Here is a 26,801-nt window from a genome sequence, read left to right as displayed (position 1 = left end):
TGTGTGCAAAACTCAGCTTGTGTTTCCATGGGATTGTATTTTCTCCTCCTTGCCACAGACAAAGCATGATCTTACTCAACCCACCCCCTCCTCCACATCCCCACATTTGCTTCAGTCAAACGATTTATGTCTAATTACCGGGTATAAGCTCTCCACTTCCTCTGAAAGGCTTCATATTAGAAACCAAATCTTATAATTAACCCATCCTTTCACATGAAAGTAATGGCAATGCTCTGCCTTGTCAGAGGCCCATGTTGACAGTTCTGTGATCTCAGCACAGCCCTTCCGAACACTGCCTCTCTAAATATGCCAGGCGTTTAGGGAAAGATGAGCTGGCTAATGGACTGCTTACTAGTGGAATGGAGTGAAGAGATTGACCTTGAAGGTTTTTGTTTAGTTAAGTTGTCTGAACAGAGAAAATCTCCTCCGAGTAGGAAAGTAAAGGAATATGATCCACATACGCTTTCATATGTGCCTAAATGTCTGTTTAGTTTAGATTAATTACACATTCTATACAGCTGCTGACTTATGGGGCAGAAAAATGAAGCCACCTTGCATGTGCCAAAAACTGCAGTTCCTGAAATGTCCACTTGAGGCTAAACCTTGTTAATATCCATAAACAAGGATATTAACAAGTTTGCAACCGTACTCAACAAAAGAAAAAACAAGTTACTTGCTGATTTTTCACTTTCTGCAAACCAACATGGAGGATGGTGCAGCCGTTAACATTGTTGCCCTGCACTGTCACAGTAAGACGATTCTGGGTTTGAACCTTCTGATCACCGCGCCAGGGTTGTGTTTGCAGTTTGCACGTCATCCTGTCCTTCCTCCCATAGTCCAGAGATATACAGTGGGGCAAAAAAGTATTTAGTCAGCCACCGATTGTGCAAGTTCCCCCACCTAAAATGATGACAGAGGTCAGTAATTTGCACCAGAGGTACACTTCAACTGTGAGAGACAGAATGTGAAAAAAAACTCCATGAATCCACATGGTAGGATTTGTAAAGAATTTATTCGTAAATCAGGGTGGAAAATAAGTATTTGGTCAATAACAAAAATACAACTCAATACTTTGCAACATAACCTTTGTTGGCAATAACAGAGGTCAAATGTTTACTATAGGTCTTTACCAGGTTTGCACACACAGTAGCTGGTATTTTGGCCCATTCCTCCATGCAGATCTTCTCGAGAGCAGTGATGTTTTGGGGCTGTCGCCGAGCAACACGGACTTTCAACTCCCGCCACAGATTTTCTATGGGGTTGAGGTCTGGAGACTGGCTAGGCCACTCCAGGACTTTCAAATGCTTCTTACGGAGCCACTCCTTTGTTGCCCGGGCGGTGTGTTTTGGATCATTGTCATGTTGGAAGACCCAGCCTCATTTCATCTTCAAAGTTCTCACTGATGGAAGGAGGTTTTGGCTCAAAATCTCACGATACATGGCCCCATTCATTCTGTCCTTAACACTGATCAGTCGTCCTGTCCCCTTGGCAGAAAAACAGCCCCATAGCATGATGTTTCCACCCCCATGCTTTACAGTAGGTATGGTGTTCTTGGGATGCAACTCAGTATTCTTCTTCCTCCAAACACGACGAGTTGAGTTTATACCAAAAAGTTCTACTTTGGTTTCATCTGACCACATGACATTCTCCCAATCCTCTGCTGTATCATCCATGTGCTCTCTGGCAAACTTCAGACGGGCCTGGACATGCACTGGCTTCAGCAGCGGAACACGTCTGGCACTGCGGGATTTGATTCCCTGCCGTTGTAGTGTGTTACTGATGGTGACCTTTGTTACTTTGGTCCCAGCTCTCTGCAGGTCATTCACCAGGTCCCCCCGTGTGGTTCTGGGATCTTTGCTCACCGTTCTCATGATCATTTTGACCCCACGGGATGAGATCTTGCGTGGAGCCCCAGATCGAGGGAGATTATCAGTGGTCTTGTATGTCTTCCATTTTCTGATGATTGCTCCCACAGTTGATTTTTTCACACCAAGCTGCTTGCCTATTGTAGATTCACTCTTCCCAGTCTGGTGCAGGTCTACAATACTTTTCCTGGTGTCCTTCGAAAGCTCTTTGGTCTTGGCCATGGCGGAGTTTGGAGTCTGACTGTTTGAGGCTGTGGACAGGTGTCTTTTATACAGATGATGAGTTCAAACAGGTGCCATTCATACAGGTAACGAGTGGGGGACAGAAAAGCTTCTTACAGAAGACGTTACAGGTCTGTGACAGCCAGAGATTTTCCTTGTTTGAGGTGACCAAATACTTATTTTCCACCCTGATTTACGAATAAATTCTTTACAAATCCTACCATGTGGATTCATGGATTTTTTTTTCACATTCTGTCTCTCACAGTTGAAGTGTACCTCTGGTGCAAATTACTGACCTCTGTCATCATTTTAAGTGGGGGAACTTGCACAATCGGTGGCTGACTAAATACTTTTTTGCCCCACTGTACATGCTAGCTTAAACGGTGATTCTAAATTAGCTGTAGGCACGGATGCAAGCAGGTAAAGCACTTAATGCATGGGGTAAAGTGGTGTACAATTGCCTCACTAATTTAGTAGGTTAATATGAATTGGGAACCTTTATTATATAAAAGCCAAAGTTTCCATCTCAGTAAATTGTATTAAGAATTAAAGTGTGTATTATTAGAGGTGGTGCTACTTTGAGTGGAGTTTTAGCCACAGATCTACACCCTTTCAAACATGTTTATGCTGTTTGTGCCATTTTCAAGCATTTATAGTACAATTATAATTATCTGACAATTAATTATGACTTGATGTGTCGATATTTTGGACTAACAGTCTGTCTGTGTTCTACGTTTGGTGAGCAATACTCTCCTATTTTGTACGAATTAGCAGACGTCTGTCTCTGAGTGTAGACTCGTACCGTCTATGTGCTGCATGCTGCTAACCAAGCTTGCTTGAATTAACTGATATTTTGGCACGCTACCCTCTTGTCTAAATATAGCCTTGTCTGGCTTAGAAAAACCAACATGGCAATGCCCATAAAGATAAAGTTTAGACTTCGGAAAAGCAACTTTTATAGGCTGTGCATATTTTATGTTTCTGAAGTAATGTTTTAAATTTCATTCAGAATTTAATCATAAATGTGTCTATGGTTTTTTGTTTGTCCCCCATGTCTTCTTTGACAGGTGGACCAATCTGAGTGAAACATGAACTTCATCATAAATACACTGACTATTCTATTTTTTTGAAAGAAAAAAAATCGATTTATTATTTAAAAAATTATGTTCATTCATCATCCCTCTGCAAATGCGACTTTACTTTCTTTTGCGTGAATGAGTTTTTTGGGTCATGTTCACCGTACGTAGCTTGTATTTAACTCAACGGTCACAAACGTGTATCTGACTGTGACAGAATTTTATTTGACTCATAACTAAACATGGAATGAAGAGTTTGAAAGAACACCACAGTTGATCTAAACCGATGAACACCGGCATAAATTTTGGCTATTTTTATACCAGTTTAACTTTTCTGCTTCTTGATTTATTGTCATCCTCTAAATTTTGGTGTTTTTTTTTTTTAACCTCATTCGTTCCTGTTTACATACACAAATGTGATTGGCAGCACAGCATGTGAGATGAGTCCCAAGTTATTTACATTTTTATGAGGTGATTTCTCGAGTTCTAAACAACACTTGTGTGAAAGTTGGCTCTCCTTCAGTTTGTTTCCATTGCTAACTGATCTAGGGGAGTTTCAGGAGTGGATTAGTGTTGCTGAAGGAGCTTGTTGACATCAGATGGCATGGGAACTATGAATCCACACACAAGGCTCAGTGAAGGAGCTCAAGCAATCCTGCACCGGGCACGTAGAGAGAGGGGGGAAAAACAAATAAACTAAGCCTAAAGTAAGTATCTCCACAGTTGGCTTGTTCCCATAGACATTTGGTAGAGGAAGAAGATGGATACAAGGACATTCTGGTTGTCAGTGATAGACTTGGTTAAAAAATTCCCAGTAATTCCCAACAATCCAAGTGGCTTTAATATAAGCTATTGAGATATCAAACTGATAATTTGATTATTAAAAGTTTATCAAATAAACTGGACAAATTATATCATTAAACATTTTTAAAACCAACTGTGATCAGTCACACCCTCTACATGCTGCAGAACAATCCAAAGATAAGCCAGTTATGACCCATCTGTGTTATCTTAGATACAAAAGAATGAAGTTACTTGTGTATCAAGACGTGAAGTTCAAGTGTAGTGCGTTATTTGGTGCTCGTGCAATCAGAACACTCAATGAAAGAAACATACAGTGTAAGTATGAGCCCAGTATGAATATTAATAATTGTAATGACAGTGCAATTCACTCAGCATCAGACTGGTCTGTAATCCTATAGTAAACTCTTCTAAAACCCAAGTGAGTCACTATTATTACAGATAATCCCCTAGTCTGGTTTTGTGTGACATGCTGGAGAATGCAGAAGTAAACTACACACACACACACACACACACACACACACACACACACACACACACCCACACACCATTCTGTTTACAAACTGATTGCATTTCAGCTATTATCTTAGTTGAACAGAAAACAGCACAAAGCAGATGGCTGCTGTGTATAATGTTACAAGATTGCTTTTATCTTATTTATGTTGTGCTGCATGAATGCTGTCAGCGGACTGTCATCAGCAGAATGTATGTCCCAGTATGCACTCGTGCTTAAGCAGATCAGGTTATTACACAGAGATCCACGATGCAGATATTCTAGTTTAGAACTCGAGCACAACAGAAGAATCTTGTTGCTTTTAAGCGGTTTCCACACGTGGAGTCTGGACAATGTCAGGAGGATCAGGTTGGGAAATTGTCCTGATTTGCCCTTTTTCTTACCTGTAGCATCAACAGTAGGTAGTCCACATGAGATGTGTTTTTCTGACAGTTAATGCCGTGTTTTGTTAAGTGGAGGGTTAGCAGGAGTTCAGACTCATTGTAACCTGCTACATTAATAGACTTTGTATCATAGAGCTCCCTGGATAAAGGATATTCAATGTTGAGTCCAGATGATTGGAGTCAATGTCCCACATACATGTCTTCATGTCCTCCACGTGATCTCTAGAAGAAGCCAGGACTGTAATAAAACTATTACAGTTAAACAAGCTGTGAAGAAAGATTTGTAATAAAAATGAAAACTAACTGAAATTATTTTGTGAACTTGGAAAATTAAAGTATTTTAGTATTTGTTAGTTTGGTAAAAATGTTAATTCAGTTTGCCTGATGAGGTATTGATGGACAAATTTATTCAGACTTTGGGTCAGCTGCTTTCAAAAAGTTCTCTGTTTTTATTCTAATACTTGAACTTCATTTCCTCACAATAAGTCCAATTTATTTTGTTTTCAGGAATAGGGTAAAGTATCAGGGAATCTAATCTGGCAAACATGGAAAGAATGAGATTAAAGATTTTGTTGAGGAAAAGCTAAGAAAAGCTCTTGGGTTTTCAAACTGCTGTATGTTCGTGCACAATAACAAGTGCTGCAGTTCAATTCATTATCACCAAATGTTCTCCCTTAAATACCTCAGGACGTCACACTAGAACTGTGCTGACAGCATGGTTTCATGGGGAACTGTTGTTGCACCTGGCTGCATGCGCCTTACCGAATGGTCCACTTAGAGCTTGGACACTTTGGACTCTTAAACTGTTGATTGGTGTTTTGTGAAGCTAGGGAATCAGGTTAGTTTGACATGGAAATTGGATGAATGGACTGTAAATTTTCCCTAAAGAGGACTTTAAGCAGAATCAAAAATCTAAACCTTCTCACAGGCTGGGGCCAAACGAACACTTCACATGGACTTTATATAAGAGTGTTTGAACACACCAGTCCAGTATTTATTGGTTCTCATGTCTTTGAAGTCTACAGATTTTTTGCACTCTGCTTGAAATATCTGAACTTTTTGAGTTTGTTAAGATATACTTATTTAGCAATCGCCAACATACACAATAACAGTGCATTAGCACAGGAGAGCCAAATACTTGAACTGGGGTTACCTTGCTCATCTCTGCTTGCTATTCAAACAAGCAGAGAAACCCCACCCTTCCCCCTAAACCTCTCTAGCACCCAAGTCCAGGAGGTTTGCCAAAAGCAGCCTAACACTAAACATTCACAGCACTGGGGAAGAGAAAGCAAACTCTGGGAAGGTACAGGATTGACGTCAGAGAGAGCCACATGTAAGAAATTCCTTCCTAATTACTGGGAATGCACAGGCTTTTTGTATAAAAATGTTCCAGTTCATATTCATGTTTTAAAACTTGTCTCTTTGTTTTGTCTTTTCGGTGTTGTGTTAGTTCTCTCTGGTAGTATACATTAGCCAGCCCTAAAAATGAACTACCTCCTTGTTGATTCCCCCTTTATTTTTTTCCCCTGCACTGTGGTTGCACTTAATTATTCTCTCCTTCAAACTGCTTTATTTCTTATGCTCCTCTTCCTTCCTTCCTTTCTTCCTTACTGGTGTTGCAGCGAGTCTTCTTTTCAGGAATGTACTGAAAGGTCATCGAGTGTGTTTCATGCTCATGTTCCCATAATTGCATGAAACTAGACTCAGACAATTAGTTGTAGTGTTGTTGCTTACTTTTACCTATAAAGTCTTTGTACAGTAATGGATATAATCAGTGTCACAAATGTCATTGTGAGAACATGAATTAAGAAAAGTATTAACTATTAATTGCGTTCCCAGTTTCAGAAAATGTATGAAACTTTACTAAACAATCAATGATTTATGCAGCAGGACACTAAGACACAAAAGACCTGTGTGCATCCTGTTTTTACAGGATTACATTGGTTCATTTATAAAGTTTAATTTACTTTAATCTTACTGTAGCTGTAGATCTTTGTCTTCTGTGAAATCACATATTTTTGCTAAAGCCCGACAGAGTTGAGGCGGGGCAAAAAGTGGAACACGATGTGTCTCTAAAATCGATTTCCTTTTCAGGGTCCTTGATAGAGTTATACTATAGTGCTTTAGTTTAAAGAGGAAGGAGATGGGCTGAGTGGCGAGAGTTGATTTAGGAGAAAGGAGTTTGATGGCGAGGTGCGAGTAGGTTTCACACACTCACAGGGAGGATTTGTGCTGAAAATGGAGACTGTAGGAAGCTCGGGGATTTATGGAGGATCGCATATCGACTGGAGGATGACTTTGAAGCTTCTTCTTTCTCCCCCAGGAAGCATTTTATTAGTAGGGGAGAGCTACTGATCAGACACATTTTGGTGGACGATATATGTTGGAGCCAAAATGAATGTTAGGGACTTTCCTTTCCTTACAGGCTCCATATTTGGTTTCAGTTTCGGTGTTTTATCTTAGAACAATTTGTGAAAATGGACAGATTATTTGTTTTTAATAGTCAACATCAGCCCAATAATACAGCAGGCTTGTATATTTCTTTGCATCCAGTGTGATCATGTGACATCTGTGAGCTGTAGTCTCAGGGCTGCTTAATGTTTTGGGCATGACACACACACACACACACACACACACACACACACACACACACACACACACACACACACACACACACAATTCCTGAAGGATGTGTAGTGTGTCACCCTAACCCCTGACCCTGCCTTATAACTCTACGCTGTTGCCAACAGCACCTGAGGCTATGGGACAGTGGGATCACTCGCTCCGTCCCTGTGTGCCTTACTGCTCTTCCTTTCACCATCTCACTCTCCTTTCCCTTCTAAAGCCTTTCTTAAATTGTGGTTTTATTGCTTTTATGATGAAAGTGTTAAAAGGATTTGTTGGTGGATATGAACTACAACGTAAATGAATTTAAATGATTTTAATCAAATTACATTTAGCAGATAAACCCCCCCCCCGTTAGCATCTCTTTGGTTCATTCTGGATTGGGTTTCAAATGTTTTGTAAATTTCACCGTGATTAACAATAAATGATCACATCACCAAGGTTGCTCATCCGACCGAGCCTTCTAGACTCCTTTTTTGCTCATTATATTGTTTTTAGCAGTCATTTTATAATTGAGTTTGACTTGCGCTCATCAACAGTTGAGAGGCATCTGGAGGTCTGATTAATATAGTAATTTATAATATGTGAGAAGCATCAAAGTTCGGATCATTAAACCCAGATGTGAGAATGTGTGTTTTACGCCATAGCTATGAAATAAGCACAAATACCCTCTGAAAGCCTGAGCTGTAACCTGACGTGCACGGCCCTGTAAGTGGAACTTCACATCACAACCTGCTGATTGGCCTGTTGAGTACAATTCATTCCTCATGTGCATTTCCGGATACATTTGTGCCACAGTTTTTTAATTTATCACTGAGAGAACAACAATCATAGCCTCAGTATGATGAATAATAGTCAAAGCATCAATGTAAGGACTCACAAATGTCAGCAAATTCCTGGAGGAAACTGTTGGAATGGACTTGAGGGAATGTGCAAACATAAAAACTGACCGCAACAAAGAGCAGGCAGTCGGGAAGGAAAGAAGTCCTAGCGTTGATTTGTTTGTCTCGACTGACACTGTACATAAAACACTGCGACATGACCACGCAGTAATTAACACATAATTCACCAGCACAAACATTAATGTTGGCAACAGTGTCAGCTTCTTGTGCTGGTTACGTCGTAGGCTCTACAAAGATTCCCCACAGAGGTCTAAATGAGGCCTAAGGTCTTAGTTTCTAACTGTGACCTGAGATTGTAGTGCTGAGACAAATAAAAATCATTCAAAGTCTAATGTGAATGCAGTATCTGTGATACCACAGTAAAAACTGCAGCAGGGTAGAATTTTGGCTGTCCAGATGTCCTGGATGTTTCCAGGTTCAGTAGCTTGTGGGTTATTATAGGCCTAAAAATGTAAATGATAATACAGGATAGGGCGGAAAAAATCCCCTCCAGCTTTTTAACCAGCATTAAACATCGGGTTTCTTTTAAGTTTACCTATTAACATAATGTAAAGAGAATCAGGGGCATGCTATTGACTTTCACTATATCTACATATGTAAACGCACAGCCTATAGAGAGACTAATAACAGGTCTCAGCAGCATACACACAAAATCAACAGGAGTCAACATGACTTTACATGCTGAGAATCACACCCATATTCCCGGCATCAACACACACAGTGAATACAGTTCTTGTAAAAACAAACTCTGATACACAAAAGGTGCAATTAACTCCAGCGGTTTACAGCCTGCTGGTGTAGCTAGCTTGTCATGACGGGTCTCTGTTCGTCTCACTCTTTTGTCTTCATCATGGTGGCTTCAGTCCTGCATTTTAAACTGGTGGTGCCTGCATTCAGCGTAGGAGAACTTATCAACCCTCTATTGTCCTTATCGTAAGAAAAAGTCATTTGTCTCTTTCACAATAGAATGGTATGACAAATGAGTTGAGGTTAGAGGGTAAACATGGTACTGTGTAGAGTTGTGATGAAACCTTGGGATTTCTCTCAGTGTTACATCCTTTGGATTTCCTGCTCTTAGTCCTTTGTGGCTCTCAAGGCTAATAAAGCACAAACGTGTTTTGAAGTCAAGTTTAATCGCCACAAAGCTGGTTATAACATTTTAGACAAATATCAGCGAGGTACGGCAGATACCGCGGTTAAAATAGTTTGCCTTCTTTCTTGTTGGTGCAGCTTGGAGCACACATGGTAATGACGCAACATCTCTAAAGTTAGAAATATCCTGTCTCAGAGTGACGCTGAAAAGCTAATTCATACATTTATTACTTCTTGGCTGGACTCCTGTAATTCAATATTATCAGAGTGTGCTTAAAAACTCCCTGCAAAACTTTCAGCTGATCCAAAATGCTGCAGCAAGAGTCCTGACAGGGACTAGAAAGAGAGAGCAGATTTCTCCTGTTTTGGCTTCCCTTCATTGGCTTCCTGTTAAATCCAGAGTTGAATTCAAAATCCTGCTCCTCACATACAAGGTCTTAAATAATCAGGCCCCATCTTATCTTAATGACCTTGTAGTACCATATCACCCTATTAAAGCACTTCGCTCTCGCTCTGCAGGCCTACTTGTTGTTCCTAGAGTATTTAAAAGTAGAATGGGAGGCAGAGCCTTCAGTTTTCAGTGGAACCAGCTTCCAGTTTGGATTCAGGAGACAGACACTATCTCTACTTTCAAGATTAGGCTTCAAACTTTCCTTTTTGCTAAAGCATATAGTTAGGGCTGGACCAGGTGACCCTGAATCCTCCCTTAGTTATGCTGCAATAGACGTAGGCTGCTGGGAGATTCCCATGATGCACTGAGGTTTTCTTTTCCAGTCACCTTTCTCACTCATGTGTTAATAGACCTCTCTGCGTTGAACCGTACTTAAATCTCTGGTTTTCTTCAACAGCGTCTTTTGTCTCATCTTCCCCTCCTTACTCCAACTGGTCGAGGCAGATGGCCGCCCCTTGTCTGTGGGTCTATGTTACAATATAAAGCACCTCGAGGTGACCGTTGTTGTGATTTGGCGCAGTATAAATAAAATAGAATTGAAGTGAATGACATAGCCTCCCTGATGATAGCACACTATAACAGCAGTATATATATATTCATTTTCAATGTTTACATTTTTTTTTAGTTAAAGTGGATATTTTATACGCTTCCTTATTTCTTTATTTTCTGTCAGACAGAGGAGGATAAAATTATTTCAAAAATTATCTTCAAGTTTACACACAGTGTAAATATTTCAGCAGAGGTTTGAGCTGTCACTGTTAAAGCATCATGCCCAAAACAGAAAAAAGAAATGTTGATGTTCACAAAGCAGGAGGTGAATATACAAAATTATCACAGAGTTTCCAAAGTGGATAGAACTGGAGTGAGGAGTATAATCGGGACATTCAAAGAGGGCCATTCAGCACAGAAGGAGGAAGTGAAGGTTTCAAAGATCGACTCTGCTAGAAATGTTTAAAGACCCCACAAGGACTCCTAAGACACTCAGGAAAGACTTAGCCAAGTTGTAGATTGTAGAAATTTTAGCCTCAAAGAAGACAATCACATCAGAATCAAAATCCTGCACGGGGACGGACTGTGATGCCACAGACCAAGACAAGCTTATAGTCTGGCTTGATGTCTTCTGCAGGAGAGACACATCAAGTTGAAAACTACAACAATTTGTTGCTGTGTGTAAAATTATCATTCATATTAAATATGAATAAGCACTCTGGGAAAAATCTGTCAGAAACAATCTTGGGGTCTGTATGATGTCAGCGAGAGAGGAAAGCCTTAATAAGGTAAACTCGGGAGCAGCTCGGACTGCAAAGCTCACAGAAGCCCCACCTAGTTTAGATTTTCTGCTCGTGAGGAGCAGCAAACCAGCAAAACAACACTTAAAGTTTCAGATAGTGAATGGACTGAGCACAGTATAATGCAGAGTATAAGATGAATTCAGACTATTTGAAGTGTAACTGCTTTAATGAAAGAAAAACATGTATTAACACTTGTGTCTGTGGGACTGTATTAACTTCTTTTTACTTAAAATTCAGCAGAAATGATCTGTTTTGTTGGAGTCCACACTCTTTCCTCCACACCTGTATATTTTACAATCTTGTGGACTCTGCCGAGTGCTGTGCACATGTTGTAATGCTCTTACAAACACAAAGGTCCTTCTCTCTTCCCAGTGACCCCTTCAATCCTGGACAGATGTCACTCTCTCTCTTTTTTTAAATTCCTTTAAATGCCTTTCTCGAACATGCGCACAATCTGCTGTCTCTCAGTGGACTTACTTCATGTTGCCTGCATGCTGCCAGCCCACATGGACTCTGTTTGTGGATAGTTGGTGTGTGTGTGAGTGAGACACAGTAAGAGTGGTAGATTGGATCAGACCGTTTGACCTAAAATCCGAATTGTTACTTTTTTAGCTACAAATATCCTGTCGAGGATATCTGGATGCTCACGCGTGCTCCTGGTTAAATGTGTACACAGCCCTTGTTTCACTGAGCACTGAGTCTTTGTGATGAGTTGCACCTAAAATGTAATGAGAAACATGGGCCCGAGTGTCACCGATGCTCTTTGTCATTGTTGATGGCACAAAAACGTGTAGTAATTAACCTCTTTTCCAGGAGCATCTTTACAGAAAAGCAGGCCTCGCACACATACGCAGATCACTTCTTTCTGTGTTTTCAGCTGTGACGCTGCTGCATTTTACCACAAATCTGTTTTCCTGTTAATGAATTTGAGAAGGTGGCTTTGTTTCTGTGGAGGTTTTAAGACAGTTGCAATGAAAATAGGAGTATATAGTACATCATATTGAAACTATATAAGTTTTTTAAAAAATATATTAGGACAAGCATTTGGCTATTCCTCTCTGCAAAAACTGCTTCTTAATTAAAGCAGCGTACTTGGACAAAACAATGATGAAAATAAGCTTTTTTAACTATTTATTGTATATAAATATCAGAAGCTCTGTTATTCTTCTGTTTAACAAGTAAATATACTTTGGCCTTAGAAACTAGTATTTAAGTCTTAACGTGATTGTAGTACATACACATAAATGCATATTGTGTGTACTATAAATACCTAAATTATGTTGTTTAATAGCAGCCAAGCCACACAAATGTATGTGTACACAAACAGTACACACATGTGAGTGCAGTCAGACAAATGTAAAAAGGCTCAGCAGTAAAAATAAAGTCAAAGTCTGTGGTTTGTCTCATAGGTTTAAAATGCCCAGAGGAAGGGCTGAGTAGTTGGTAAACATGGCCACAACACCAACAAGTGGTTTGCAGCATTGCAGTGGTGAGAAGTTTTTCATGGGTTTAGCCTGCACATAGATGGATTCAACAGGCAATACAAGGATTTGCTGTTCTGTGCATTGCTAATTATTAAAGCATGAATGAATAATGTAGAGGTCAGTCTCTAGAAAGTTCCAGTAGGTTTGATTAGAATCTGTCATAGGGGCACCATCTCAGAGTTAGCTGAAACTCTATCAGGCATGCTCTGTAATTGATCTGTTATTATATACAAAAGTCTGCATCAGTGTGAGTGATTAATCTGTGCGACTTTAATTTATAGACTGTGATTGTTGGAACTGTTGAACTTTTATTAGAATATGATATATTTGTACACAATTTTTCTCTTTATCTTAGTTGATATAGTCTTCAGTGGTAATAATATCTTACTGAGGCTAAACCTCGGCAGACATGGGGTCAGGGAGAGACGCCCATCTACTGCGACCGGTTGGTGGTGATGGGACGGAGACGGGACAAAAGACACGCGGTGGAAGAGAGCCAGATATTAATAATAACTGATGACTGAATAAAGAGAGGTGTGAACACGTAGTGAGTGAAGACGAAACACCCAGTGCATCATGGGAGTCCCCCGGCAGCCTACGTCTATTGCAGCATAACTAAGGGAGGATTCAGGGTCACCTGGTCCAGCCCTAACTATATGCTTTAGCAAAAAGGAAAGTTTGAAGCCTAATCTTGAAAGTAGAGATAGTGTCTGTCTCCTGTATCCAAACTGGAAGCTGCTTCCACAGAAGAGGGGCCTGAAAACTGAAGGCTCTGCCTCCCATTCTACTTTTAAATACTCTAGGAACAACAAGTAGGCCTGCAGAGCGAGAGCAAAGTGCTCTAATGGGGAGATATGGTACTATATTAAGATAATATGGGGCCTGATTATTCAAGACCCTTGAATAATCAGGCCCCATATTATCAGGATGTTTTTCCACACAGAAGTGGCTGATTCTACAGCTGGTGACTTCTTGTTAAGCTCAGGAGTCATGTTGGTTTGACCTGTCCTGTGACTCTTTAATTATACAGGTCATTTTAGACAGTATGAGCAAACAACAGATAAAACCCTTTAGCTGGAGACTGCTTCACATACACTATAAGCTAATCTCCTAAATAAAGCTGATGTCAAGGAAAGGGGGAAGAAAAGAAGCTTCCTTACCAAATACAGAAACTGCAAGTTTCCATGGAAAGTCATTTTTTCAGTCACATGATTGAGATCTCATTTTGGATTGAGTCTCCTCATATGTTGGCTTCCCAGCAGATTATCTTGCGGTTTAGAGTGGCGATGACAGGTTGGCGTTGCTGGCACCCTCTCGGACTGGCTCGGAGTTTGGTTGTAGCAGAAGGGCAGTTTTGGTGGAGCCTCGGCAGACAGAATGGCATAGTTGGCAGAGTAGAGGGTGGCAGGGCTCAGAATACACCAGACTGAGTTGTAGTGGACTAGACAGGTTGGCGTGTATGGTAATGGTGCAGAGAAGCGGCCCTGAACAAGGCAGGTTTGACACCTTCGGTCTAGCGGGAGGAAAGGTGCAAGATGGGTGTGTAAATGTCATCACATTGTCTTATGTGTTCTTATGAATGTTCATGTATTCTTTGTGCTTCTCTTATTACGCTGTGGAAGGGCTCTCCCCTTAGCTTAGTACACCGGGTGTGTATCCACTGAACCAGGCACTCCTGCTTCCTGTTGGCCTCGGAGCCAACTTGTCGTTCTGCCAGCCATCGGTAACTTGGCACTCCTCCTCTTCCTTTTCCATGTGGCGATCACGTATGTCTGTCCACAAGGAAGGCTGTTAGGCTTTTACAAAAGGAATATGACATAAGGAAAGAGAGCGAATCATTTTCCTGCCTGAGCTTACGGGCACACATGTATTTTTTAAATTTTATGTCAGATTTATTTTTACATACCGTATGTACTCTGTATTCCTACTTGTCTCTGAGGAGTATGGTCAGTCTTTGCTAGGAGGTATGCATATGGCAAAGGTCACAGGTCTGCACATTAAAATAATCCATTACATACACATAACACATATAACTTATGCACAGCATTAACACCCCGCAGGACATTACTTACTTTAATAACGCTTTGTGCATTATGCTGCACAACAAGCACATCCTCTAAATACTGGTGACACAAAATGTGTCATAACAAAATAAATAATTAAGCCGTTTCGAGTGCTCCTCTTCCCATTTGTTCAGCAGCTGAGCCAGAGCTCGGACCACCGAATGAGCTGTGAGTGGTGGCGAACCTCTTTGCCTCGTCTCTCTTGAACTTTAGCTCTTTTAACCACCGTAAATGCAGATAATAGTTGTACTGTAGAGAGGACAACTGTTCAATAAAACTCTGACACAACTGATGTGTTATTTGGACAGTATGGATAAGTGCCCTCCTTAAAATGAATTAAAGGGCTTGGCAGGCAATTTTGCAGGTAGCACTTGGTATCTTCTCCAATGGACTCGATATAGGTACTCGATTGATTAATGCTGGCCTTTGGAGAAAGTAAATCAGGAGCAAAGTAGGACATATTGGACCTGGTTAGCTAGAACACTGGCGTTCCAATTTTTGTGTCTAAGGGACATCAGAGGTCAAGACAGAATTTGAAAGCATATCTATAATACACGGTCAGATGAAGGTGCTCTTTGAATGTGCGTATGCAGCATCTATCTAACACGACACCTAAAACATAGTTCTGTGTGCTTTGCTCGGCACATAAAATTAATCTCTTTTATCTTCTTGCTACCAATCAGTGCTTTAATGTAATGTAATGTTATGCAGGGCTAATAATCATGTATGCTTGATACAAAAGGAAAAACTGGACTTGCTAATGGCCTTTTAAACAATGAAAGCTATAAACCGATATAATGGTGATTCAGTCAGATTGCCGAGTTAAGATCTGAGGTTTATTGTCAGTCTGTTTGTTGATTATTTTGATTTACTGATAATTTCCTGATAACAGGAAATGCCCTCAAGTAGCCTGTTTTGTCATATCAACAATCCAACCTCAATTCATCGGTTGAGTTTATCCCCACATGTGTAATCCTGTGACTTGTCGATATGTTTTTATTTTATTTTTTTAATCATAATTGTAAGAAAATTAAACTTTGGCAACATCATTGCCGTCACACATTTTCCCAGAAACACCAGGTGTTTATCCTGTGCTTCGTGGATGTGCCTGTTCTAAGAAAATGAACAATATAATTTAACACGCAAAACCTAAATAAGAATGTAAAGAATGGGAGACGACTCAAATGAAGATTTAATTACTGCTGTTTTTTTTTTTTTTTTTTTTTTGTTCCAACCCATAATCTCATTAACAATACTAACCTTCCTCAAGTGTTCCTATGTCATGTTTACTTTGGGCTTTTATCAGTTTCTGCACAACACTATGTCATTTGTTGTGCTGGAAAATACATTAACAACAAGCACTGTGACTGCTTGTTGAGCCGAGATATTCAGGCTATTTAAGGGTAGTGCCATGAGTATTGCAAACACCAGGTTTAAAACAACACGTTCTCTCTTTCTGCCTATTTGTTTGTTCTGGTTCCCATGGAGACCTTCTCTCATCACTGCGTGTTATGGCAGAAAGCTCTTGACCCGTCTTCCCGCTCAGGCGTTAAGAGGTCATACCGGTCATAGTCGACAACCCAATGAAGCTGGTTGGTTTCCGCGAAATACATTTCCTCTGCACATGCAGATAATTACACACATTTCTGAGCCTTATATTTGTCTTCCTTTTTAAGTCACTTCCTCCAGTCACACATAAAAATCGACTTCTGTAAAACTGCTCTGACCAAGACACAATAAAAACTGAAGGTAAACAGCATTTGTGTTGCTGATCGTTGTGGCAGATAAAGAGTCATAAAATCTTGCAGCATAGATTTCCCCCCATTACGACACACTATACCAGGTAAAAGTAGACCTTAACTGTCATGCACAGCTCCCACTTTGTCTGCCGATCTTAAAGCACCACCCCATGACTTCTTTTTCAGGCTAAAATCAGGCTGTTATACACATCTCTGCATATATTAAAGAGAAAGTCATACACAGAGTTTCCATGAGGCCAAAGGCAAAGAGGTTAAAATGAGGTGGTGGAATTTAGCGTAACAGAGGGAAGATGTATAACAGCCCCTCACACGTTCAAATCTTCCTTTGTGTGTGTTTAAGTGTGGCCTGTCTCTTGCCCATCAAGCTCTGGTGTCATCTTTCTGCCATCTGCCACTGCCATCCTACTGACATGCGCGCACAAGCGCACACACACACACACACACACACGTGTGCACACACAGCTTTCCTATAATACTCTGTCTATTCAAAGCTTCTCTTCTCTTTAGTTTTGTGTCTTTTCTTTTTCAATATGTTCTGTTAAACACACAAAGGAAGCCGGCGTTGCCCAGGAATTCAAGAAATGCATTTACTGTGTTTGTATGTGCGATATGAATATTTAATTCAGCCCTTCCCTTCATCATGTATTAGTCATAGGACAGTCTGCTTAGGCTCAAAATAGTGCCTAGCAACCCAGAAAAACAAAATCCATAGTAGCTGTGGGTATGTCATGTACTGCTGCTCGATCATGTGGCCACAGCACTTGGTCTCCTTTCACATTTTCCTTTTCTTCCACACTTTCTCTTTTCTTTCCGCATGTCTGTCTCCAATGATTCAAGAAAACGATGAACATTTTTTTGATGTTGTGATTTCCATTCACACTTACTATTTGCTTTTCAAATTTGCTAAGCATTGTCGATTTTATATCGTGTGTCAGTTTTCGTCGTTTTTTGCTCGTCTGGCACACATTTTTAACTCTGACAGCCTGCTGTGTTTGTGCTCGCACCCACTGAGTATAGACAAAGTTAGACATTTACTACATTCTAAGAGTTTGCTTCCCAAAAGTGGTGATAATTGCAGGATTAGTGACCCCACCATGCATACCAGCTGCCAGTCTTAAAGATAAACTAATGTAGGCTGAACGAAGCTGAGTAGAAATATGGCAGCAAGCTTGTATTCAGCACAAGAGCTTGAATTCAAGACCACGGAGCGCCAGAGTGACAGTTTGTAAAAGCAAGCATAAACTGTTTGCCGTTTGACGGTGTCGCCCAAAAGCTGAAATTTCTTCATTGAGGTAACCTTGGAAACGCTCTAAAATGTATATTAGCTGCCTTCTTAAAATTCAGTCCAGCAGGCTAATTATAACTCTGTGTGTCCTGTACAGTCAGTAAGTGTTGGTGATCACATCCCTGTACTGAACTCATATAACTTAGTCATGAAATAAAACATAACACTGTTGTCACTTGATGCCAGTGTGACTGATATTGTGAATCACTTGCTAAACAAGGCTGCAGTACACAGAAGAAGAGCTCGAATATCTGTTGATAAATGTTGGAGGGCTGTTATGAATAATGGAAGATTAAATGTGATGTTTGCTTGATATAAGTTTATGTTTAACTTGCCTCTAACAACAGTGAACAAAAGGGTTTACAATTCACTACATACACTGACGTGAAAGCTGAGAGTCGGCACTGCTTCACTTTCACTATTTCATTTATAAGCCCAGCATACTAGAGCCCCACTCCCACACACTGTGAGAAAAATCCCCATACTTCTTGACCACACTGCTCTTGCTGCAACTACAGTACATGGTATAATCTTCTTTTTTCAAGGTCTTAGCACCTGATAGTAGGTCAAAGTCTTAGGCTGTATGAGAAAATTTAAAAATGGATAATAAATACAGTTTAGAAATATATGTTAGCAGCAGTAAGAATGGGAATACAGGAAAAAAAACCTGTGTTTTTTTAAAAAAGGGATATGTGTAAAATGTAAATAAACTATATGTAATGTGTGTGCGAAATTATCCAGGCTAAAGAGTGAAAAAAGATATTAAAGCTAAATGATATTAGAACTACATTAGTGTATATGGCATGAGTAACTCACACATCTGTGAAGGCACCTTTAATGCTTAATGATTTATATAAAGGTTGTGGAGAAATATTCTGACACCCACGAATCTCTTTTCTGGGGAGGATTTTATTGTCTCATTCTACACCTGATACAGTACAAAAAGAAAGTTTCTGGGTGCAAAACGTACTCATTGAAAACTTCCTCAGTATGTCCTGAAACTATCAAGTAGAAGTAAATTAGAAACAAAGTAAGCTGTAAATTGTTGAGCAGCTGAAATTCAGACAAGAGTGGAGGTGCGGGGAAAGCTCTTTAAAAACCAGGAAATCTTCCTTTCAAATCTCAAATGTATTCATCGTCTCTCATGTGTTTTGAAAGCTGTTGCACAGATCCAGTCCTCAGTTTCAGCAGCTGTTGTCTTCCAATTAGTTTCCAATTAAATGTAGAGTTTTGGAAATTACTGAATTCTCTTTTATTACATTTTTTAAAGGCTAGTCCATGACTGAATCAGTTGCTAATTGTTTTATTATCACATGCAGCTAATAATTACACATGCACTCCATCATACGACAGGGGCCTGGCATGGAGGACGTGTAATGGACAAGGCTTAAGTCTAGTTCTGGACTTCCAGCTTTCTGTACTACATCATGCAGTTTGGATTCCTAAAAGAAGCCGGAAACATTGTTAAAATCTCCTGACATATTGATAAGTGCAGTCATAAGTACAGCAGGCCTTCTTTTGAGCAGATATCTGTAGCAATGAAGCCAGATTAAGAAAGCCTGAAGACTGATCCATTTAAGAAGAGACTTTGACATTGTGCTTGTGAATGCTTTTAAGTCATCTTCAGTACTTTTCTTCTCAGATTTCACTAATGCTAATTTCATAAGCATCCCAATATAAATATTAATACTCTCACTAATGAGGGCTTGCAAAGATGACTGAAATTAATCCTACTTAACTTAATCCAATCCTGCACAGTCCATGCCAAATTGAGAATTAATTTTGAATTCTATTTTAAAGTTAATTTTGTTGCCACATTAAAGACCATATTTAGCCCAACTTTTCCTTCTCTCCGACAGGTGGATTAACCAGCACGGAGAAGCCTCTGGAACTTATTAAACCAACGGCACACAACCATTTTGGTAGGGCTTATTTGTCTGTGTAACTGCATGTGTGTGAACTGTGTTTGGATCGGTGTTGATGGCTTGGATCAGTCTTGTCATTGTTTGGATTCACCGTATAAATTTTTATTACAGGTTTTTACAGGTTGGTCAGAAATGATACCCGGGTAGTCGATGACATTTAAACCAAGCTCTCAAATGGTAATAAGGGGCCAAAAAGTTTGCAGGGAAAATATCCCCAAAATTCATTACACCACCATCCAAACTGTTGGTTCCAGGGGGGGCTGGGTACCAGGGTACCAGGGGGGCTGGTTAGCCTCAGTTTCCTGTTCTTGGTTTACAGGAGAAGCACACGGTGTGGTATGTCTGTGAAGGTTCTCAGTCATGGTCATCGTAGTCTAAGGAGCTTGGAAAGAAAAGCGTCTGGACTTCTTTAAGTTGCTTGAAGATATTTCACCTCTCATTCGAGAAGCTTCTTCAGTTCTAGGGTCAAATGGTGGAGTCCTAGATTTAAGCCGTGTGGGAGTTCCCCCCCCCCCCAAAGAGGGACAGTGGACCCCCCCCCTGATGATCCTCTACCTAATCACATGAGCCAAGGTGTGAAAACGGGTGTAGGCCACAGTCAGCCAAGCCCCACCCTATCATGGGATTTTCTGAGGTCCAGGATATGAGCGGGCGTTAAGGCGTCTGGGAAGGAATCTCAAAACTGGATTATAGATGGCAGACAGTTTGTGCCGTAAACCACCGCCTCTGTTCAAAGAGGGTCGCTCATAGTGGACATACATAGCTTCTTCCATTCCTCTTTCAAAACCATCATGATGTGGTGTTCTGCTGCTACAGCGCATCTGCTTCAAGGTTAGACGTTTTGTGTGTTCAGAGATGCTCTTCTGCGTATCTTGGTTGTAACGAGTGGTTATTTGAGTTCGTGTTGCTTTCCTATTAGCTCGAAACAGTCTGGATAATCTCCTCTTATCTCAATGGGGCTTTTTCACCCAGAGAGCTGCTGCTAACTGGATCATTTCTCTGTGTTGGATCATCGTAGAAATGGTTATGTGGTGAAAATCCCAGCAGATCAGCAGTTTCTGAAACACTCAGACCAGCTTTTCTGGCACCAACAACCATGCCACGTTCAAAGTAAATTAAATCACTTTTCTCCTCTCTGTTCTGTTGCTCTGTTTGAACTTGAGCAGGTCATGTTGACAGTGTCTGCGTGTGCACATGCGCTGAGTTTCTGGCATGTGATTACCTGATTAGATACTTGGATAATGAGTATCTAAACCTGTTCAGTAATGAGCAGTTGAACAGGTTATCCAGTACAATTAATTCAGTGGTGTACATCTTACATGTGTTTACTGAGAGCTGAGCAATTGATCCAGTCTTGTCTTTGGGTGGTGTACACCACAGGTGATTACAGAACATTAATGCTCAGAGGTGATCAGGTTTCTCTTGCTTGCTAATATGTGGCTTAAGAGTACACCCTGTCAGTGTCTGATTATGAGGGAACTTATCATTTAGGCCCAGCCATGCAATCATTTCCACTAGCTGACGTTGCGTGTTGTTTTTAGTACATGACAATTTGCTATTCAGTGACAGACTCCGTTTAGAATTCGCTCTGCGTGTGTCACTTCACGTGAAAGTGCACGTGGCACAAGCAAATTTGGTTGGAACTTCATCTTCTTGTTGACTGGAACGTAGGATGATCGCGCCACATAAGCATGTCATCAACCCACAAGCGGTATGTTTGTCCCATGTGGCAGGACGAAATGCTGATGCAGCAGTGATGTCACAGATATGGGTGCCAAGGCTCGGAGCTGTAGTCTGCTAATAGTATGTTTCATTGCCTGCAGTGGTGACCCACGTAATGGCATAAACACACAGACAGACGCATGCACATAGACAATGGTGCAGAAGTTTTAGGCATTCGTGATCTTTAGATTGGTATCCATCCCGCAGTACTTTGAGGCGGAAAGCTTACTGGTGCCAAATACAAAGCACGAGAGTGATTGTAAAGGACTAACTTCAGTGACAAGAAGAACCATGAATCCTCCGGATTGTAAGGCCTCTGCTTTGATCTCACCAGCAATGAGTCAGTCCAGGAGACACGAAAACAACTCAACCGACTGCCTACATCCATGTATTTAATAAAACCCAAAACAACAAGTGGCTCTCAGAGGCTTTCAAGTTTCATTTTAGTTTTCATTTAAGTATAAAAAAATGTTAAAACCCCTGCTTTATGAATGAAATTGAAATAGAGTGTTTTTAGAGTTTCTTAGCAAAGCTGTAAATCTAGAAAGTTTTAGTCTTCCATAAAATTTGATGTCTGCAAGAAAGCTTTGGTGTAATTATGCGTTTATTGGAGCTTGGAGCATAATATAATGCATGTACAAAATTATACCCCATTAGACCAACACACTTTATCCCCTCCTGCTCTACTCCTCGGTTAACTTTGGGCTAGATGCCTGCCTTTGTTGAGCTGGTATCTATAATATGGAGAGAAATGAACTTAATGATATTGACATTTACAAGTCTTTAACTGACTCCCTAATGAGAGAGCGAAACAAAAAGAATATGAACGTGTGGGCGAGTGAGCAAACTGAAAGGGGAAGTAAATGTGAAACTTATTAATGTACTGCAAGTCTGAGATTTGTAGAAAGTGTTAGAGCTCCACTGTAGCCTGTGTTCTCTGCTAATAGTGACAAGCAGGGATTAACCTTTGACCCCTTTCTCATGTGGTGGATAGGACCAATGGGGGTTAAACCTGTGTTATATACAAAATCGCATCACTGTGTAATGATACATTGACATTCACAAAAATGGAGAAGAGAAACTAACCCTGTGTCATATGAAAGAAGTGAAAGTAGTTTCTTAAAGGCACTATTTTTTTGTGTGTGGTATGACTCATGTTTGTCACCATATCAACAAAGAAGCAGTTAAAAAATAAATTGTTTGAATTTATTTCAAGGCTTTAGTCACTTCCTCCATACAAATTGCTATAAATTGAAATATCAATAAGACCTCACTGACACAAGCTTACAGACCAGTAAATGACCACCTGGTAACCTCCAGCTTCTAAGAAAAAATTTGGTTTTCCTGATTGGTTGGCAAGTGGTTGCAAAGAGAATGCTGCACCAAAAAACTGATTGCCTCGGACGCCTGCACTTCCTACAGAAGACGGAAGGCGCCCACGCACTTGCAAACCGAGTCGCAGTAAAACTGAAAAAGACATGACACATACTGGAAAGTGGGCACTTTAAAACTTTTTTTAAAAATGTGACTTACCTTTCCAAAGGTGAAACTTCAGAAGGTGGAAGATTTCCATTTCTAGTTTGGACTAGAGATGGACCGATCCGATATTACGTATCGGTATCGGTCCGATACTGACCTAAATTACTGGATCGGATATCGGAGAAAAATAAAAAATGTAATCCGATCCATTAAATATCACGAAAGCACCTCACAAAACTTGCAACACGCCGTAACTCACCTCAGAACGTTAGCACGTCGGAGCAGTATGCATCACGTGATAGAGCGGCTGTGGCATGCGGACCCGTCGGTGGTCTGGATAGCATGTGGAGCTTCGCTAGCAACCCAGCATTTCATCTCCGACAAAGTTATCCCGAGAGAAGTAAAGCAAGTGTGTAAGTCCATCTCTGAATGTTTGTAAAGCATTCCTGCGTTAAGCTTAACAAGCGACTGCCTCTTCTTGCTGCTACTTCAATGATGAAACTGATTAACGATCAGCTGATCGGCTTTTCTGTCGGGAGTCCGTCTCTCTTGTTTGTTTTTGGCCCACTTTGCACCAGAAAGAGGAAACCAGCGGCTGAACAACAGCAGCATGTTTAAGCTTGATAAGCTGTTGTTAGAATTTATTTAATATTACTTTCTACTTGAGGATCTTTTTCTACGTAGCTGACGCTGGTAACTGTGCAGGGGCGGATCTAGCAAAGTTTAGCCAGGGGGGCCGATAGGGCATTAACAGGGAAAAGGGGGCACAAAGACATACTTTTCTTTCTTATTCTCATTTAAAATGTCGAGCTTTTAATAAATAATTATCTGACACCCAAAGTTTTAATTTGATGTAAAATGAATAGAAGTCAATTACTGTATATAGTAACTATTAAGTCTAATATATATACCCTAGTAAGCTATAGTACTTTTTCCTTTGGGAAGGTACCATCTGTGCAGTCTGCAATTTTGTTGAAGAAAGATGTTGAATCTATTTAATATTTCTTGAAAAATAATTGATTTCTGTGCATTTTTTTCACACTGCATCAAATTAAGGTTGATTACGTCGATTAAGCATCATGAGGTGGAGCGTGAGGGGTGGTTCCCTATTTTTTATTTATTTATTTTTGTTGTTGCTGGGAGTTGGAACCCTATTAGTTAGGTTGCTTAATATTTATGCTAAGTACTCTTTAAAATACCAGAATAGGGAGGATGGTGTAGGTTTAAGTTTATTAGATTGATCAGTATTGCTGAACTATGAATTTTTTTTTTTTGCATACAGGTATAACAGAATAGCTTTAGTGTAGTTGTTGTTTTAAACTTGAGTATGAACTTATACAAAATGCAGCAAGATATTTAAAAAACAGTTTTGTTGATTAAAAAACATTATATCGGATTCATATCGGTATCGGCAGATATCCAAATTTATGATATCGGTATTGGTATCGGACATAAAAAAGTGGTATCGTGCCATCTCTAGTTTGGACCACAGTCTCCTGTTTCACAACTGTTAGACAAGTTAGTACCTTCCATACAAACTACATGTGACTATAGCAAATGCTAATTTCTTTCCTCTTGTGGTGGTTGTAAGGTGGTCTCCAACTGGTCTCTACGTCTGTGTGACTGGCTCCATAAATTACAATGTACATTACACTTTAAATGCTGAGAAGCTGTACACAAAATGTCCCACAGTGTATTTAGAGTGGAAAAAATATTTCTAGGGCATTATATTACATTACTTTCTCTTGTGATGATGTTTCAGTTATATTACACCAATTCCCTGTGAGAAAGAGTTTGGCGATGGTAGGAAGGAAGATCTGTTGTCTAACAGGAAGAGACCTGGCAGAACCAGCATCAGGGAGAGGCATCCATCTGCTGGGCCGGTTGGTGGGTGAGATGAAAGGGGAGGCAGCACAGAGAGGACACGGTGCCTCTTTTGACTGTTTTAATTGAAATACACAGGTACTCATAGCAGATTCCATTGATAATTTGACTTGCAGGAGTCAGTACTTCATGGCTCTTCATTGGGGTGCTTATCAAGTCAATGAGGTTAAAGTGAAGGGAAGTAGCTGTAAAAAGGATAAACTAAATAAAAAGAAAATCAGAGATCCGATTAACTGAACTGCCACAAAATTGATGTTGAATAGTGTCGATAGTACGCACACTAACAACAAAGGGCAGTGAAAAATGCAGAATTCCTGCTTTTTTGCACTTTCAGAGGTTGTTTTTTTTTTTCATTAAGACATTTGATGTATTGTAGATAATTTTCTTGCAGAGCATCGAGTATTGCAAAACTGCTGTCATGATACCATCATTGTGGGCAGCACACAGAAATAGTGTTTCATCACAGGTTGCAGCCACCCATACTGTGTATACCACAAAGGATCCGCCATAGATGGAAGATTAACCGGTTCTCTTCAAAGCTAGTACAGTTGTATTTCCACAGTTAACTCGCTGGACTGAGATGCTGAATAAATTCACTTGAAAATGTGGAGACTGTTCCAACCCTAAGAATAACTAAATGTTTAAATGCCTGCCAAAAAAAGGACAACAGCATTTTATTGGAATAGGTACAGTACAATGGTCTATTAACACATTCATACGATGTGTTAGAATTAATTAAGTGGGTGCCAAGAGCAACAGTAACACTTCCTGTGTGTGTGTGTGTGTGTGTGTGTGTGTGTGTGTGTGTGTTTATTTGATTCTGCAAAGTCCATTTCAACACAGACCTTAATGAGATGCTAACAGCATCAGTGAGTGGTGCCGACCTTAAAGCCACAAGTCTGTGACTGTGCATTTTCTTTCTTTTTAAAGTTTCAGATCAAAATTTGAGTCAATCAGGCGACATGATGAATGCTACTGAAATTTAAAAATGAGGGAGATAATGAGGAAGACTCTGATAGAAACAGATTTGGGTGCATATTAATCAGGATGACTAAATTGCACCCAGGAGGAGGTACTGTAAGAGGAACAGAAGTCTGCACCTTCCAGAGTCACTTCCACACTTTGGATGTGAATGTAGGTTTGAGCAGCTGCTTCTATCAGTAAATGCACATGTGACATTAGACAAGGATGTGAAAATTACAGGCTAAACAAACGTGTATTAAGTGAGTTTTTTTGTGTGTGTGTTTGTGCTTAGTTTGGCTTATCTATCCATCCATCCCATCATATAGGCTAAACTGGGCTTTTTTTTTCCCCCCTCGGTGAGCCAAAACAGCTTTCTCCCACTCTGCACAAATTAGCAGCAGCCCACGCTCCACTCACACATAACTGTCAGAGCACAGACGCTGCAGGGAGCGAGGAGGAGGGAGGGGAAGGTGAGAGAAGTGATGAGGAAGGAGGAGGAGAGAGGAAGACAAATTGAGAGAAGAGGATGGAAAATAGAAGAGTAAAGTGGGAGCAGAAGTGACAGATTATGTAGACCAGAAATGCTTTTGTAGCTCACAGAAGGACTTCGTTATGGCTCCTTTCATCATTGCCTGCCTGGCATGCACCGTCGTAATCGGCAAGAAATTTGACAGCAGTATTTCTTTTTTTCCTTTTCAGTTTTTTAGTCTTAAGGCTTTGTGCAGTGTCCATTTTCCGTCTGCACAGTGCTGATATTAGGGCTGAGCTGAATGAGAGGCTTTGAGCAAGCCTGCTAAGAACGAGGAGCTGTTCACACAGGAAGTGGCAGACCTGTTGGTCAGCTCCTGTTGTCTGGCTGAACTGCTTATCTTATCGTATCTTTATTTAGAGTTGTCAATAATCTATGAGCACTTAAGAACCTGAGAGCAGGTTAGTGGGAGGAGAAGAATAAATGCAATGAAAGGAGATGGTAAGAGGCAGGAGAACCGCAATTTGAGTAGAAGAGAGCCTGG

At 40.4% G+C, this 26,801-nt stretch overlaps 1 protein-coding gene across 2 annotated transcripts in view; it reads left to right on the top strand.

Annotated features, from left to right (window-relative positions):
• hdac4 (histone deacetylase 4) overlaps window positions 1-26,801 on the top strand; it is a 123,175-nt gene that overhangs the window by 32,230 nt on the left and 64,144 nt on the right. Inside the window, exon 3 of one of the 2 annotated variants that reach the window (XM_082508453.1) lies at window positions 19,675-19,737. The exons of the other annotated variant lie outside the window; for it this stretch is intronic. Coding sequence (XP_082364579.1) covers window positions 19,675-19,737 — 63 coding nt within the window. The remainder of the gene's footprint in view (window positions 1-19,674; window positions 19,738-26,801) is intronic. 2 annotated transcript variants of the gene reach the window in all.

The sequence above is a fragment of the Aulonocara stuartgranti genome, assembly GCF_965226115.1.
Source record: "Aulonocara stuartgranti genome assembly, chromosome: 16".
In the NCBI taxonomy this organism is placed as follows: Eukaryota; Metazoa; Chordata; class Actinopteri; order Cichliformes; family Cichlidae; genus Aulonocara; species Aulonocara stuartgranti.
Note: the sequence above shows the minus strand (reverse complement) of the source record. Positions and strands in the feature narration are given on the sequence as shown.